This window comes from Gymnodraco acuticeps, unplaced genomic scaffold (genome assembly GCF_902827175.1).
Source record: "Gymnodraco acuticeps unplaced genomic scaffold, fGymAcu1.1, whole genome shotgun sequence".
In the NCBI taxonomy this organism is placed as follows: Eukaryota; Metazoa; Chordata; class Actinopteri; order Perciformes; family Bathydraconidae; genus Gymnodraco; species Gymnodraco acuticeps.
In genome coordinates, this window is record NW_022992315.1 from 117836 (window position 1) to 136341 (window position 18506).

Here is an 18506-nt window from a genome sequence, read left to right on the forward strand (position 1 = left end):
AATGAATTTTACGGTAAATTGAGCAAAAGATGATCTAAAGGCTGGATTAGAAAGGTAATGTAATGCGTTGTTCTGACTGTAGAGGGCAACATTCCCCCACAGCGGTCAGTCTGCCGCAAACTGCAGAAGAAGAAGAAACCCGAAAGTGAGCTCGTGTTGTAAACAAAACACATGTGAAGAGTTGTTCTGCTGTCAGAAAGAGCCGGCGTTTACATTTGGAATTGATACGGTATTCTTCAGGAAGTCCGCGAAAACGAGGGAATGGAAGGTGAGTTTAAGCAGTCGAAGGGCGATGAACATGACCCGTAAACACAACATTCTTCAAATTGGTTTAAAACCCACCATGTGTCCCTTCTGTTTATTTCATCCTAATGTCAGTGTGTGTGTAGGGATGCTAAATACCCATTGGGAGAAGTATTCAACCAAAAATAAAAGTAGCAATACAGTGTAGATATTGTTACAAATAAAAAGGATGTACTAAAAGTAGAACTACAATACACGTAACATTCTTTCAGAAGGCACCTCGTGCTGCTATTGTTGATACTAGCTCAAATACATATCTCTCTGGCTCATGTCACTGAACAGTCTTAATGAATGCTGTTATTTCCGCCTGTGCTGTTGCTGCTTTGAGCAATCAAAATGCCTCTCGTGAGAAAGGGCTAATGTGTCATCCGTCACTTCATATAATGATGCAAACCAGGGGCGTTTCCTGGACCTGGAAACATTCGGGGCTTAGCCCACAGTGGCAGCGCCAGAGATTTTCTTTTGGGGGTACGGTGGGATAGCTTGACGTTTCATAGAGGTTGCTCAAACATGTAGGGTTTCCCATTAAGGTACCGGTCGCTACAATGGAATTTTCTACTGCAACAATCCCCACGCGCACATACACAGTACACCCGCTACTGTTAAAATGAAGGCTCGATAATCAGGGCTCGTGTAAGCAGGGCCCTGGCCAACATGAGGCCCCACGCAACGTTATATGATGAGGCCCTCTGTTTCGCGAGCGTCGACGGGGGGAGTGGGCGGTTGCTAGTAGCCTCGCAGCGGCGAAACCGTGCCGCGCCACATAGGTGCGCCGCATTTTCGGCTCAGTTGAGGCTCCCTCCGCAAGGTGAGGCCCCATGCAGTCTGCGTGATCGGCCTGTAAGGAGGGACGGCCCTGGGTGTAAGGCCACTACACACCAACCTGAGATCAAAGAACGCGTACCGAATGCGTCCCGACTTTTACGTCGTCTACGCCACCCGCCTGCGACGAGTGGCAATAACTGTCCTTACCAGCAGGCAGCGGTAGTGTGTATTCATCATTCAAAAGAGGCAATAGCCAATCAGAGTGATTTCTTTGGCCGATTCATGTTGAATCGGCCGCGGGAGGTGTGAAAATGTGCCGTAAAGCAACGATGGTGCGGGACACACCAACCTGAGTAGGGCGCCGCGAATGCCCGACGGCCTCTGAGTCCCAAAATTGGGTAGGTGTGTCAGGGCCTTAAGCAGGGGTGAAGTGCTATTTTTATAAGTGGGGAGTGGACCTAACATCCTCTAGGGGGGTCCAATAAGGAAAACCAATAAAGTAAATATGAACAGGTGGTAAAATAAACAAACTACGATAAGAAAGAATATACATTGATTGATTTGGGTATAAGGGAATTTGGTAAACTTCAATTGCATTGCTGATATAATAAAACCTTTACTTTTCTGATTTCACAAGTGTTTCCAAAGTTACGATTGATATCAGGGATCAATCAGAATGAGACTGAAAATAGGCGGAACCAAACAGTATTGAGATTAGACACCAGTGTCTGGCTGATGAGCAGTGGAGGCTCCAGAGTATTTTTGTTGGGTAATCTATATTAGATTATTTCCCTGTCTCAATCCAAATTGAACTGTATGAAATAAAAAGGCACATTTATCTTGTAGTAAATAAAAAGGGCGACCTGGAGCCAATCCTGCAATTTCCCCACAGGTGAAAGAGTTGACATGCTGAAAACCCAACCCCTGCAGGGGGGTCTGGGGAGATTTTTTGAAATACTAACATAAAATACACATTCTGGTACTCTCTTGAGAAGAAAACTAAATACATCTATTACTATACGACATATTTAAAAAAATGAATGCCATTTTAGTTTTGTGTTACTTTGATCTGAAAGCTGAACCTGCTGCTCCTCACAGAGAGAAGAGGCTGTGAATTACTTTACATTGTAAAGTTCTGTGTGTCAAAATGAAAGACAGCCCACACACCTATCAATCATCAAACCGTGGGGTCTTATTTCATTACGTGTTGATTTCTATCAACACGTAATGTTTTATCGATGTATAGAGATGTACTACAGCAAAAGTATTCTCTGTCCGGACTTCCTGCAACAACACCATGCCGTTATCGTGTTTCTGATTGGCCAGAAGACATTATCAAAGATGTTCTAATGAGAAGACGATAACTACGTGACAAAAGTTTTCAAAACCGTTTCTAGTCTTCGGTATTTCCAGACAAGTGGCTACTGAAATCAATCTTACTAACTGCTGTCTGTTAGTGATGGGAATTATGGCTCTTTGAAGGGAGCCGGATCTTATGGCTCCGTTCCTTTCAAAGAGCTGTTCAAAAGAGCCGTTTTTTTTTAAAGGGGGCGGGGTTACTAGGTTTATCTGCGAAATGGTCACCAGGATGATGATCTGCATAGAGTGGCGAAGTCACGCCCATCTACTTCTGCCCCATGGGACCTTATTTCTGAAAAATTATGTATTGAAGTCAATGGAAAGAGAAAACTTATCTTTCGATCCCGTTTGAATTGTGCCATGAATTACACATATGATGTTTTGTCAATCTTAAAAAATCATTTCCATGTCAAAAAAGTCACAGTTTGTCTTAAAACTGTTGAAATATAAGACTATGAAAAATACGCAACTAGAAAGACTACAAATCCCAGAGTCACGTACATTAACGTTACACATTACACTCGTGTTACTCACCAAAACCTTGTAAAGCCGGTCCCGCATGCTGGCTCTTACGTAACCGACTAACTCCCCTTTTGTGTAATGTACAGTTCTCAACATGGCCAGACTTTTAGTGATTTTCACCTATTTTAATACTTTTCACTTCATTCTGAAAGAAAGAGGTGAAGTGTGCTAACGTGACGGCCATCTTGGTGTTGGTGACGTATGCAAGACCAGAGTTGTAGTTCATTGAGCGCTTCACACAAAAAAATGTGTTACTTCACAGTTTTACGACCCATTTTTATTTTTTTGACTTGCAAAATTATCTTTTAAATTGACAAACATCATATGTGTGATTCGTGGCACAATTCAAATGGGATCAAAAGATAATCTTTCTCTCTCCATTGACTTCAATACATACGTTTTTCGAAATAAGGTCCCATGGAGGTCCCCCAGAAGGGGAGGGGCTTCGCCACTCTATTGTAAACATGACACAAGGTGGCGCCATATCCATGTCATTCATGTCAATGAATTTACTACTTTGAATTTACCCTCTGTATGTGTTAAGTAAATAAAGTTGCCTTGCCTTGAATGAAATTCATGCAACTCTTAATATTAGATAGATACTGTGTTTTTAAGTGGCGATGGAGATTATTTGTTGACCCTGCTTTAAAGGATATGTTGCCTTTACAAATGGTGCGCTTTATCACTGCCTGGGTTTTGGTTGCAGTGCATCCAAATGCTGCTGCGTTTTCGCGTTTGGCTCATTTTCCATCCGAAAAACACGTCATCTGGTCTGTCCTGTACCACTTGGGCCCAATCCCAAACGCCCCCTACACCCTATCCCTACACACTACCCCTCCGTTTGCGCGTTCACGCGGAGGGTCCGCCATATTGAGGGTTGTTCCAAAGCAACGAGTGTGGAGCGGTGTGGAGGGGGAGTGGGCTATCAAGCCCTCAAACAGCGAGTCTGCAGCGGTGCTGACTTGAGACCGGTCTCTACGCTGTGTGTGTCCGTCAGGAAACAAGCTGTTAACAAGTAGTTCCAGCAAACATCCACTGATAAACTGCGATGTTAACAACCTCATGATAACCTCATATGTTTTTAACTTAGGATCATACCTGTGTTTAGTCTAGAAAAAGGTAAATGTGTGCATTTTATTATAAAGTTGTGTATATTTACAGACTGTTGCAAAAACTAAGAAGCTTATAAACATCAGGTGTAAAACTAAAAGAGCTTTGAAACACAATGAAAGATGTTTGGAGTTTTATTTGAGTTATTAATTTATATTTTTTGTCAAACAGATGCTGATTTGAAACCTTTGTTACATACAGTTATGGCATTTCCTGTTTCTGCCGGAGAGAGGGGAGGCCGTCCCAAAGCTTGCTGCTGTATTTATCCCCTTAACCCTTAATGAAGGGAGCCTCATTCAGCTGTGAGTGTGGCTACAGACGGAGTTCACTCCGTCACGGAGGGGTAGGGTCGATGGGGTGATTTGGGATTGGGCCTTGTTATGACTTCTCTCTCGCGTATTCCGTTAAGACCCACCCCATCTCACTCTTCGTGCTGAAACCTACCAATCAGAGTAGGGGCGGGGCTTCACAGAATACGTTTGGGGAACAAAATCAAGCTTTTTAAAAGGCGAGTGGATTTTGGCAGGCAGTGAGTGCAGACCAATGATTGAACGATAAAAAGAACGGCTCTCACCAAGTAGGACTCGGTTCCTCTCGTTCGTACCAAAGAGCCGTTCAAAAGAATCTGCTCGTTCGCGACCGACACATCACTACTGTCTGTGCAATTTACTCCGCGAGTTGGCTGACTTTATTTGGCTTACTTTAACATCATTTTTCATGGTGGGGCTAAGCCATTTCTTGGTATGGCTGTAGCCTACCCCAGCCATACCCTGGCGCCGCCACTGCTGATGAGCTTTCAGCATTGGAAAACAGAACTGCCTCTGTACTTTCTGCAGCAGCCAGTCGAACAGGTCTGTCTCTGCGCCCACTGTCACTCTCCTACATAGCTTTTCTTTTCTATCTTAACTCAGGGTCCCAGGAGCAACGACGCTGTCAGTCAGAGGACTTGAAATATGCAACTGTAACTCTCTTATCAGGGCTCGACATTAAGGGCTGCCCGATGGCCCGGGGCCATCTAGTATTTAGCTCGGGCAATGAAGCCTCACCTGCTGGTTGCCCGATCGGGCAATCTATTATGCCAGTATCATGCAGCTCGGGGATCAATAATGAGTGACCCGACAGTAAAACTAAACATATATATAACTAGTGTAGGTAGTTTGAGAGGTAATTAAAATAGCTACGTGTGATATTCTAACCTTAAGTGTGTGTTTTGTCCGCTCACCGCTGCAGGTGATCATGCAGAGCTGCGTGTCGACTCGTCAGCAGCAGCTGATCTCTCTTTCCCGTCAGATTAGACTTCACTCGCGTTTATGTCCATATCGATCAGATCCAGCTAGTTCTAGCTAATGATATGACTACCTGCTTATTAAGAGACACCTAAACAATAAGTGTCGCTATGCAACTGGGTGAGGCCACAAAGTATAGCGCAGCATTATGCATTTGTTTACATGCCCACCGGAACCAGAGGCATTACCAACAGATCAACGCACAATCAACCCATACAGGACATCTCTTTCTCCACATTAAGTGTTAGACATTAGAATTGACTATTCTTGTCTGTCACATACTCTTCTTGTCTGTCACATAAGTGGCGCAACTGAAGCGGTATTGCGCTAAAGGGAAATTATTTTGACCGGACATTTTGACCGAAGAGATTTAGATTTGCCGGCTAACGGGAACTCTGACGTCGCCATTTTGTGTGCTTCACGGATGCGCTCTGCTCCTCTCGACTGCTGCTCGGGTCTGCTCGGTCAGCTTCCGGATGAGGAGGCATTCGTTCGACCAACTAACTAGTGTTGTCACGATACCAACATTTTGGTTTCGATACCGATACCAAGTCAAGAATTGCGATTCCGATTATTTTTCAATACTTTTCTTAAAAAAAGGAAAACAGTCTTAAATGTAATTATTGTGCTTTATTTCACACCAGAACCATAACACAAACTTTTAAACAATGAGAACAATAAACAAAATAAATGACAATAATTCGTATTAAATCAAATTTAAGCATCATCTCAAACAACTTTTTTGTTTTATAAAATATAATTTGTTTTATATTTTATTAACATGTAATATAAATAATTATTGACAAAATGTATATTGCAGATGTTAGCCACATTGGTAAGTTAGCTAAAAATATAGCCATATTAGACAGTTATCATTGCCATTAATTGCCTCGTTTGTCACAAAATAAATTACACTGGTTTGACTTAGATTTGAGGGCATGGGCATGTTACACATTCGCTAACCTGTCTGTCTTTAAATTCTTTAAACAGCTCTGGATTCCGGTCGGCAGGTGCTTAGCCAAGTTTGATGTGTTGGCTCCCTTGGTTTGCACGGATCTAAAACATGTCTCACAGACGGGCCTCGTGGTGTCCGTAGGCTTGCCCTCACTGTCAGAGATATAGCTCAAATACTTCCAAATGTAGCTTCTGGCGTCTTTTTTGTCAACAAGCCGAGGCGCAGCGGCAGTTGCACTCCCACTTGCAGCCATGCTTCTAGTTTTCTCACATGCTCTGGCAGCTAGCGCGTGGCCGCGTGCACGAGAGAGGGGAGGGACTTAGAGCGTGCTTGAGAGGGAGGGACTGCAGGCACGGCTGCAGTGCAGGGAGTGAAAGCAGAGCGCTGAACACACACGGCTCTTATTAAAACGGCGCTTTCTCACCGGAGTACTTTTCCCCATCATTCTTAAAGTACCGATACTAATGAAACGGAGGAATCGTACCGTTTTTAATGGCAGGGTATCGCGGTACCTTTCAAGTATCGGTACACCGTGCAACACTACAACTAACAGTAGATAACATTACAAACATTTTTAACAGGGGCCATAATAGTGTAAATAATGTTTGTTTTGGCAGTTATAACTGAATGTAATGTTTTCTACTCTTTTACATCTGGGAAGGCATTTGCCTTCATCAGATGGAAAGTGTCTTGACCAACAACTTAAGTATTTCTTATAGCTATGCAGGGCATGCAAGCGAGCAAACACAAACAAGAACAAACAAACAAGTGAAATTAAGAATAACATTGAAATTGAACAATATAATATTGTGGTGGTTCATCTTATAATTCAGTCTAGAGCAGTGCTTCTCAAAGTGTGGTCCGCGGACCACTGGTAGTCCGTGAGCGCCCCCTAGTGGTCCGTGAGTATATTGGTCAAATTTCACATTTGAAATACATTAATTTAAGTTTTTCACACTCTCGCGGGAATATCTCCGTAATGGAACGAGCTTAAGTTTCACTTTCGATTGCATGATATAGCCCAGCGCAACACCTTTATCACACATGTTGCCACTTGTTTGTACCATTTGCATGCGATTTGTAATCTGTTCTAGATAAACGATGTGTCTTTGGATATTTTTGGAGTTAGGTGGTCCGCGAGTGTTTTTTTATTGGTTAAGTGGTCCTTGGTATGAACAAAACACTGGTCTAGAGAATGCACCAGACAGCATCTAAGACCTGCAAAAATCTAAATGTTCTAGGGGGAGGCCCCCCAAACCCTTCGTGCGTCATTTAGTCCGCGAGCATTTTTCAGGGCAATCTTTATTGGGCTCAGGGCCATCTGTAAATTAGCTTAGATGGCAAAATCCACTGCTTATGTAAAGTTATCTCAACCAATCTGACATCCTCATTCTTCAGTGTGAAACTCCCAGGCTTTATCATGGCTCAAGGTTCTCTGGAAAACTTCATATGTTATATATAGCTTTCCTGTCCAGAAGAATCCTATGATTGGGTATTTGGATTGTAAATTACAACCAGATATGTAATGTGAATAGACAAAATAGAATAACCCCACAACAACCTACAGATGGATTTGAGTTAATGTATGACTTTGTATAGGGAAGCAGTAGGAATAGAAGCTCCTTGAGGCTAGCTGCTGGGGTTCACATCGGCCCAGCAACCCCTCCTGTGTTCTGGTCCAGAAGCTCAGGGAGTCCATCAGGTTTGGTGTAACACTAGATGTGTTTGTTCTGTTCAACAGAAGCTCTTGTTCGAGCCACCATCCCTCATGATCTGGAGAAGCTTCTTGGTGTGGAGGTAAGCAGAGACCTACTGAGGACACGATGTGCTGCACAGTGATCCCTTTCCAGTCAGGCTGTGCACAGTCTTCCTGCAGATAATAACGGGACATGAGAAATCATTTGTCTATGAATCAACATGCGCAGATATTTTGAAAATCACTTGTTGGAAATGTTCTATAAAAACATGTTGGTTCACCCTTATCAATAAAGGAGGATTTGATGCCATCTATACAATAATATAGACAAGACATTTGAATATTATTACATGCATCTTTTTTTCTGGAATTTGTATGTGTCTGTATACAATCCTGTTGTCTCAAAATATATATATTTATATATACATATATCTTATTATCTACATTCATGTTTAAAATATTGTTTTGCATCTGTTTTTGATTCGTAGGTACTTTTGTTATTTTAACTAGGAAAATGCACAGCAATGCGACACAACAGATTCAGAAAGAAACTAGAGTTTACTCCTAAAATGTTGATATATTTTGACACTCATATTTTGAGATTTATTGCTGAAAATGATTAGTGGAAAAATAAAGGAATGTCATCTTATCTATTTATTGTTCACTCTTAGTTATTCCCTAGTATTATGATGTCATAAATATCATCTGACACGCTCACTTTCTTTTACACATTTGAACATGCTATACAAGCCTGGACTTTTTGTTCTGTTTTAATAATAATTCCAGCTCTCTGTAAATATCTCTGTCCCATTTCCAGTCTCGACCCCACCCTAAAGCCTTCACCGATGCCTTCCTGAAGAACAGCCTCCCGCAGACCACGCGCTGCGATGTGAACAACCTGCTGACCCACAAGGCTCTGATCCTGGGCTACAGCAGGCCCAAGAAGGACAAGAGGAAGAGCAAGAAACCCAAGGGACTGAACGCCCGGCAGAAGAGGGCCATGAAGGTCTTCCAGCTCAAACCTGAGCACCAGAGGTGGGGGAGGAAAGTGGAGGAGGGGACGGGTATTGGGAGGAAATGTGTTTGGAACATTAACACATCATTGTTCTTGAATGTGATAGATTTCCCATTAAGTTTGATTCTTCCCAGTATCACTGCTGTGGCGTTTAAAGGTCCCATGTCATGGCCATTTCTACTGATCATAATTCCATTGTTGAGGTCTACTAAAATAGATTTATATTGTTCAATGTTCCAAACTCACATTGGTTTCTCATACAGCATCTCTGTATAGCATGTGTATTCACTATCTGTCCTACACGCCTTGTTGGAGCTCCTGCCCCCCCCCCCTCCCTATGAGCCCACTGTGCTCTGATTGGTCAGCTTGCCCACTCTGTTCTGATGAGTCCACCACCGTTACAGCGGAACATCAGTGATTATGTGTTACCATGGCGTTTGTTAGCAACCAGAAAATGACACCAGTAATGACAAACAGATGAGAATGCTGCGTGGGGTCTGAGTGCCGAGTTGGCGGGACGTTGCGGGGATCGCTGGTCCGCCCTTTGGGGCTCGAGGAGCGGAGAGTGTGAGCTGGGTTACTGGTGTCGTTTCCTGGTTGCTGCGTGGGGTCTGCGGGACAGCGAGACACCGCGGAACCCAGCCTGAGCACACAGGCGGAGATCCGCGGAGCCGCGACTGAAAAAAGATAAGGCTGAGTAAGTGTGTGTGTGTGAGGAGCTCCGCGGACTGGTCCATTTGGACCTGGGCATGGTCACGTCACGATACTCAGGAAGAAAAAAATGAAAAAAGAAATGTCCAACGAGGCATTCTGGAGCAGCATAGACAGGTCTTTTCTGTGTTAGAGTTGTACTCGCTACAGGGTGTACTTTGAGGGTTTGTGACTCTGCAGACCGTTTACATGCAGAACAACCTTCATAACACACAAGGGGACGGGTAATGACCAGAAAAGCATGACATGGGACCTTTAAGTCCATTCAATAAAAAACTCCTTTGTTGGTGTTGTGGTTTCTATTTGCAACAAATGTGAAAATTACACTTCCTATTTTACGATTCAGGGGGGCATTATACAGACAAGAACAATCTACATAAACTGCATCCATCCCAAAAATAACAATAAGAGCTTGTGGAAAAAAGACTTCCCCGCCTCCCCATTCTAACCATCATCACCTGTCCCCATTGTTCTGCTCTTTATGGACACACATGTAATATAATTATCTTAATATAATCTAAAACCACAGACAAATAATCAAACAATCTGAATAATATTAAAGTAAAAATGTCTCTAAAATCCCTGTCTTCATCCTTGTCCTGTAGATACGAGCTCTTCCTGCCTCTGCATGACCTCTGGAGACAGTATGTTATCGACCTGTGCAGCGGGCTGAAGCCAACAAGGTAAAGCACTTTGGATTGTCACACATCAACTCGGCCAATCCCAATAAACTGCACATGAGAAGTTTGCAGAAGTCCTTTGATTCCCTGTGTGCGCCGTCTCATGTGTGATGCTGTGTTTTTACAGCAATCCACAGTTTGTGCAGCAGAAGCTCCTGAAGGCTGACTTCCACGGTGCCATCGTCACAGGTAGAGTTTCAGCTTTCTCTCACATCAACATCACTGTGAGATAGGGCTGCTCAATCAATCGTATTTTAATCGCAATTACGATTTTGGCTTGCAACGATTATGAAAACAACATAATCTAAATAAAACGATTTTTTTATTTTTAAATTGTATTGGTTTTTCAGTTGAGTTATACTTAAAGTTCAGGGTAATCAACTGTTAAAAACATACTTCTCAAAAATTTTTTAAAGAAATTGATGCTTTCAAAGTAAATGAATAATCGTGATCTCAATTATTGACCCAAATAATCGAGATTATGATTTTTGCCATAATCGAGCAGCCCTACTGTGAGATACATCGGTGTCACATTTGAAGTCATAGTGAAGTTTAATATGAGTGAACATAAGCCGTAGACCCTGATTTCAGGTTTTAAAACAAAAAAAACGATTTCTTAATTAATTTGTTTTAGATATAAAGAAACACTACAAAACAATAATGATAATATATATATATCTTTTAAGTGTAAAGTGAAATAATGACTTAATAATAATCTGATGATTCAAAATAACCTTAAAGGTCCCATGTCATGGCCATTTCCACTGATCATAATTCCATTGTTGAGGTCTACTAGAATAGATTTATACTGTGCAATCTTCCAAACTCACATTGGTTTCTCAAACAGCATCTCTGTAAAGTATGTGTATTCACCGGTATTCACTCTCTGTCCTAAACGCCTTGTTGGAGCTCCTGCCCCCCCTCCCTGTGAGCCCACTGTGCACTGATTGGTCGCGAAGCTGAGAGGCTCGTTGCTGCTCGCAGCTCCTCGCAGCTGTGTGAGCTTCTGCAGGAGCAGACAGGGCTTCCGTGTCGTCTCGGCGATACAGGAGAACAAGCGAAACTCATCCTGAGCACACACAAACATTCACAGCCGAAGTAAAAACAATAAGTGCGGCTTGATATTGAGTAAGAAAAAGGTTTATAACGCTGTGAGCATGGGTCTGCGGAGAGCATTTCTCCGCGATCCCAACTTAGCAGCCCGAAAAACGTTTACCCATTTAAACAGTCGTGGTAGATACCTTGTTTGTTTTAAACATCATAAATACACAAACAACAATGAATACTTACAGGTTGTGTACCCGAATCTCCCGCTGGTCCAAACAAAGTAGGAACAGCATCGTTCTTCAGTGCCCTACGCTGTACATATCCGGCATGAATCGTTGAAAGGTTTGGGAAGCTTTGTTTCTTGAAAGGCTGGCAGAGGGTGCGGCCATAGCTCTGGGCGTGGCTACTAGGTATCCCTGCGTGGCTACTGGGTATCCCTACTTAGCGATACCCAGGAAGTAAATGAGAAATCTCCAACGAGGCGTTTTGGGGAGGTATTTTCTGGGTTTGTGACTCTGCAGACCGTTTACATGCAGAAAAACCTTCATAACACACAAGGGGACGGGTAATAACCGGAAAAGCATGACATGGGACCTTTAAAACTCTTATGGCCATAATACATAATAAGATCACCCTACTGGTTTTTTAATTAAACAAACATTTATTTTGCATCAAAAATATCACATCTTTTTTTTTTGTGAACATCCTCTTTGTAAAAAATCTTAAATGTGTTATCATTCGGCCACCTGCTTCCATAAAGGATAAATAAGACATAGGCATAGCAAACACTGTGAGTCGGATCTTTCCTATGGGTCCTATAAGACCTTTTTCAAATGACTCTGATATTATTGATTATGGAGATCATTCATTCACAACAATCTACTTATTGTATGCCCATCAGAGAATATCCTATTGTGCTGACTGAGTTCTAATAGTTCATGTTTGTCTCTGTCACAGTGGTGCGCTCTAAATGCCCGTCGTATGTAGGGACTACTGGGATCATCGTCCAAGAATTCAAACACGTCTTCAAGATCATTACCAGAGAAGACAAACTGAAAGGTAAGACTCACAAAAACACGACACAATCATTTTGCTTTCCAGTCGTCTGTCCCTCCATCATATTCTTAGTTGTTTTTAACTATGGTCCACCCAGGGGCGCCGCCAGGGATTTTGGGCCCCATGAAAAGATATCACATTGGGCCCCACCACCAGGCCCAGGCCACGCCAACCAAGCTCAATGCTGTAACCACACCTCCAGAACCCAACCGACTCATTTATGCTTTAAATAACTCTACCTGTACAGGCTTGCATCTATCTTGTAGTCCAATACTAACTGCACAGTATTTACTGACACTGAACGGTGAACATATAACACTGTGCAGATGTGCAACATTCTACTGCAGTAGAATTCACTATTTGATATAACACTAACATTCCTGACAATAGACCTCAATAGTCATCTTTTATGGTGTACATGCCTTTTTGAATGGAACATTCAAAAATCAAAATAAATATAACTTAAATATACATGACCTCTTAAATAAAAATAAAGTGAACATTAACACCAATATTATCATTTATAAAATGCTATAACAAAATGGGTCATGGGGTAGGTCATTTTGGAGAAACCAGCTCGAGATCGCTAGAATTTGAAAATACACAGCCGGAAGAAATCTGCCACTTCCTTACAGAGCCCCTCCTCCAACAACACACACGAACGCACACATGACCAATGAGGGCACGAGATAAGTTTGTGCACAGATGGAAGGCTGACAGGCAGGTAGGCCATCCAGTTACTTTAGCCGGCCGGCTCAGATGATTGGTCGTGCTTTTTACAGTACTACGGCTTCCACAGATGAATTTTTTTTAATGGATTTTTTGTCAAAGCACTTCAGATATTCATTGCTATCGGGATGTTAAGAGCATTCCATGGAATATAACAAAAAGTTATTTTCTCAAACTTACTTACCCCACCTTTAATGTCAGCAAAACATTACAATTATTATTTACAATGGACTACGCTTAGCTAACAGACTAATTTCCACCACTCATGGACCACACCCACCTTTTCTTTTGAAAAACTGGGTGACATACTGTCGCCCTTTAGTCCCTCTCTCTTGTCTTTCTCTCCTTTCTTTTCTTTCTTGAAAGCCTGACTTTGTTAGTCGTTGAGACTAGTGATGTTACGTATTGCGCCGAGGCTTCGGAGCGTGTGTCGAGTAATCCCCGAAGCTTTTTGTGAACCTTGTATCGAGGCTTGTATCGTTTTGGGCCAGTGACGTCATGGATGACAAACGAAGCCTCGCTGCCTGTCGATACCACGTGACTGCTTCACGAAGCGATTCAGATCGGTTGAACCGTTGAACCACAACGCTCATAATATCCATGGATGTATAACAAGAACCATATTACCCCTCCTGTACCGGGGCCCTGTCCTCACACGATGGAATTAAGAGAGCTCAGACCCTCACTTATATAGAGGTCGGAACATGTCATAAGTATAAATAAATAAAAGTATAAATAAATGTAGGAATAAAAAAAAAAAAAATGAATAAATACAGGACTAAATATATTTCAGTGTTTTCAGTGAGATTCAGCTTGTGTGCTGTGGCTCAGCTGGAAAGCAGTTGACTCACGATCGCAGGGTCCCTGGTTCAATGACTGAACAATACGTATTTGTTGTTGTTTATAAAAGCTACAGCTAAATGAGATAATGTAGTTGATAAATGTATTCTTTGATATGGTTTAGCCTTTCTCAGGCTACAACATGGTTAAGTTTATGCATATTATTAAGGAATACAAATCCCTCTTTGCAATGTGTACCAGCCTCCTTAGGCTTTTCAATCACAATCATTAAACTGGAATAAATACAATATTGTTAACATGAAAATATGATTTTATGTTCGTTGTTTAGAGTTATTCTAAGGCTTTACTCAATGGGAACTCGGTATGAGATAGAGCACACTGTTGAGATGTCCAATCTGCCTGTTTTACACACTTTGACCAACAGGGGGGTTTGTGTTCAAATGAAGCCCATGATGAAGCCTCATGAGATGAACCCTTTTGCGAACCAATTGGCTGGAAAGTAGTGATGTTACGTATTGCGCCGAGGCTTCGGAGCGTGTGTCGAGTAATCCCCGAAGCTTTTTGTGAAGCATGTATCGAGGCTTGTATCGTTTTGGGCCAGTGACGTCATCAATGACAAACGAAGCCTCGCTGCCTGTCGATACCACGTGACTGCTTCACGAAGCGATTCAGATCGGTTGAACCGTTGAACCACAACGCTCATACCCATGGATGTATACTAAGAACCATATTACCCCTCCTGTACCCGGGCCCGGTGACACGATGGAATCAAGAGAGCTCAGATCCTCACTCATATAGAGGTCGGAACATGTCATAAGTATAAATAGATACAAGCATAAATAAATGTAGGAATAAAAACATCAATAAATACAGGAATACATATGTTGCAGTGTTTTCAGGGAGCTTTAGTGTGTGTGCTGTGGCTCAGCTGGAAAGCAGTTGACTCATGACCGCAGGGTCCCTGGTTCAACGACTGAACAATACGTATTTTTTGTTGTTTATAAAAGCTACAGCTAAATGAGATAATGTAGTTAATAAATGTATTCTTTGATATGGTTTAGCCTTTCTCAGGCTACAACATGGTTAAGTTTATGAATATTATTAAGGAATACAAATCCCTCTTTGCAATGTTTACCAGCCTCCTTAGGCTTTTCAATCACAATCATTAAACTGGAATAAATACAATATTGTTAACATGAAAATATGATTTTATGTTCGTTGTTTAGAGTTATTCTAAGGCTTTACTCATTGGGAACTCGGTATGAGATAGAGCACACTGTTGAGATGTCCAATCTGCCTGTTTTACACACTTTGACCAACAGGGGGGTTTGTGTTCAAATGAAGCCCATGATGAAGCCTCATGAGATCAGTGGCGGCACCAGAGATTTTCTCTAGGGGGTGCTGTGGGGTAGCTTGACGTTTCATAGAGGGTGCTCAAACATTAAGGGTTTCCCATTAATGCACCAGCGCTACAGTTGAATTTTCTACTGCAACACTCCACACACACACACACACACACACACACACACACACACACACACACACACACACACACACACACACACACACACACACACACACACACACACACAGTGTACCCGCGACTGTTACAATGAAGGCTCGATAATCAGCTCACGGCATATAGGTGTAAGCAGGGGTAAAGTTCTATTTTTACAAGTGGGGAGTGGACCTCACCTCCTCTAGGGGGGTCCGGGGGCATGCTCCCCCGGGAAGATTTGTTTTAAATATTGAAGTTAAAAGCATCAATCTGGTGCACTTTGAGAGCAACATTAAAAGATCTATGGATACATCTCTCAACACCCATATGAAACAGAACTGTAAACAGATTTTCTATTTCTTCATAGACATTTTACAAATCACTCCCCTTTTTAAAACAAACCGTTTGAGACCCACTGAGATAACTAGACTAAAGTTAATTATCTAATCACTGAGAGTCCTTTACTTCACCTGAGCTGAGGTTATCTGAGACTCTCAGTCTGACAGGAGAGAGTTCTCCCTCCACCTTGTTGTTGAAAAAGCTCCTTATATCCGTTAGCTTGGCTAGCTAGCACCAGATGCTAACCACAACGATCTCCGGTAGATACCCACCGGTGCGCGAGCTCTCTCTCTCGCTCGCGCACGCACACAAAATGGCTCGTGCCACACGCAGAGCTTGAATGAAACACAGAGACCCAGAAGTAAGCTACTTGTACTCACGAAGCCTATTATGTGCAGAATCCCACTCGCTTTCAGGTGGTTTTGATTGAGTGTCCACACGTGGACGTTTAAGGACTAAAAAAAGAATAATTTGTTCACTTTGCTGTTAGCAAATCATTTGGCGCTCTAGCTAACAGGAAGTCACTCAAGTGTCGCAAAGTAATTTAGCCTATGGGTAGGTCAAAAATTGAATGGGTGCTGGCCATTGGCCTAATCATATCACCTGTGTTGGCTTTATGTTTTTGGTCAAACATTTGTTTGTTTCACATTTGCATTGATGTAATCAATAATTTTTCAAATTTTAATTTGATAAAAATAATAATAATAATTTTCGAAGAAACAAAAAAAAACACATATTTCTTGGGGGTGCTTAGGGGGTGCTTTGGCAATCCTGGGGGGTGCTTCAGTACCCCCTAGTTCCCCCCTGGTGCCGCCCCTGCATGAGATGAACCCTTTTGCGAACTAATTGGCTGGAAAGCTTCAAAGCTTCATCAGGCTTCATCTCGCCATCACTAGTTGAGACATCGTACACACGTAAGTGTACTAGCATCCCTCCTCACATGCTCTCACTCTCTGCTATAAAGGGCCGGTGCCGCACAGCGTTTGGAGGCAGGACCAAACCATTACATGTAAATAGAGGGGGGTGTTCGATGCTTTGGATAATTAACTTTTGGAAGAAAATAAGTAAATTAATCGTAGGTTTAGTGAGTACATTATCAATATGACGTTATATTAATGTTAATTATTGATGATTGATGAAAGGTTACTTAAAACATTTTGCTTGATGTTCTAAAAATGTTTGGGGCCCCTTTCAGTCATGGGCCCTTAGAATCGTCCTAACTTTTCACCCCCTTACGCCGCCCCTGGGTCCACCATGTCAGAATTGTCACAATACAATATAATGTTCTACCAAAATATGGTGAAGCTTTTGATGGCAGTGTTACAGATTGTTTTTATTCTCTCTGTGTGACAGTGATCCCCAAGAGGAACAGCGTGTTCTCAGTGGAGATCAACGGCTTCGTGTCCCACATCTACGGGAGCAAGTTTGAACAGCGAGCCAGTGAACGCTCCGCCAAGAAGTTTAAAGTGAGAGGAACCATCGACCTGTGAGGAGTCAGTGACCATCAGAGACATGACACACACTGCCCTCTGTAGGCAGTCAGAGGAACCATCAATCTGTGAGGAGTCAGTGACCATCAGAGACATGACACACACTGCCTCACACTGCCCTCTGTAGGCAGTCAGAAGAACCATCGATCTGTGAGGAGTCAGTGACCATCAGAGACATGACACACACTGCCTCACACTGCCCTCTGTAGGCAGTCAGAAGAACCATCGATCTGTGAGGAGTCAGTGACCATCAGAGACATGACACACACTGCCTCACACTGCCCTCTGTAGGCAGTCAGAAGAACCATCGATCTGTGAGGAGTCAGTGACCATCAGAGACATGACACACACTGCCTCACACTGCCCTCTGTAGGCAGTCAGAAGAACCATCGATCTGTGAGGAGTCAGTGACCATCAGAGACATGACACACACTGCCCTCTGTAGGCAGTCAGAGGAACCATCGATCTGTGAGGAGTCAGTGACCATCAGAGACATGACACACACTGCCTCACACTGCCCTCTGTAGGCAGTCAGAGGAACCATCGACCTGTGAGGAGTCAGTGACCATCAGAGACATGACACACACTGCCTCACACTGCCCTCTGTAGGCAGTCAGAGGAACCATCAATCTGTGAGGAGTCAGTGACCATCAGAGACATGACACACACTGCCTCACACTGCCCTCTGTAGGCAGTCAGAAGAACCATCGATCTGTGAGGAGTCAGTGACCATCAGAGACATGACACACACTGCCTCACACTGCCCTCTGTAGGCAGTCAGAAGAACCATCGATCTGTGAGGAGTCAGTGACCATCAGAGACATGACACACACTGCCCTCTGTAGGCAGTCAGAGGAACCATCGATCTGTGAGGAGTCAGTGACCATCAGAGACATGACACACACTGCCTCACACTGCCCTCTGTAGGCAGTCAGAGGAACCATCGACCTGTGAGGAGTCAGTGACCATCAGAGACATGACACACACTGCCTCACACTGCCCTCTGTAGGCAGTCAGAGGAACCATCAATCTGTGAGGAGTCAGTGACCATCAGAGACATGACACCCACTGCCTCACACTGCCCTCTGTAGGCAGTCAGAGGAACTGCAACAACAATGGCACATTTAGCAAGTGCATTGTGGTA

At 43.0% G+C, this 18506-nt stretch overlaps 1 protein-coding gene across 2 annotated transcripts; it reads left to right on the top strand.

Moving 5' to 3' along the window:
- The first annotated feature begins 114 nt into the window (after positions 1-114).
- Positions 115-18370, top strand: pop4 (POP4 homolog, ribonuclease P/MRP subunit). 2 transcript variants are annotated; one of them, XM_034208400.1, is made up of 8 exons: positions 115-268; positions 8042-8097; positions 8814-9031; positions 10328-10405; positions 10530-10591; positions 12407-12508; positions 17226-17363; positions 17764-18370. In XM_034208400.1, the coding sequence occupies exons 1-7, from the start codon at positions 262-264 to the stop codon at positions 17360-17362; spliced, it is 660 nt and encodes a 219-aa protein (XP_034064291.1). In that variant the 5' UTR covers positions 115-261; the 3' UTR covers position 17363; positions 17764-18370. The 2 variants fall into 2 exon arrangements, with proteins under 2 accessions (XP_034064291.1, XP_034064290.1); XM_034208399.1 differs by having other exon boundaries at positions 17226-18370.
- The last annotated feature ends 136 nt before the right edge of the window (positions 18371-18506 follow it).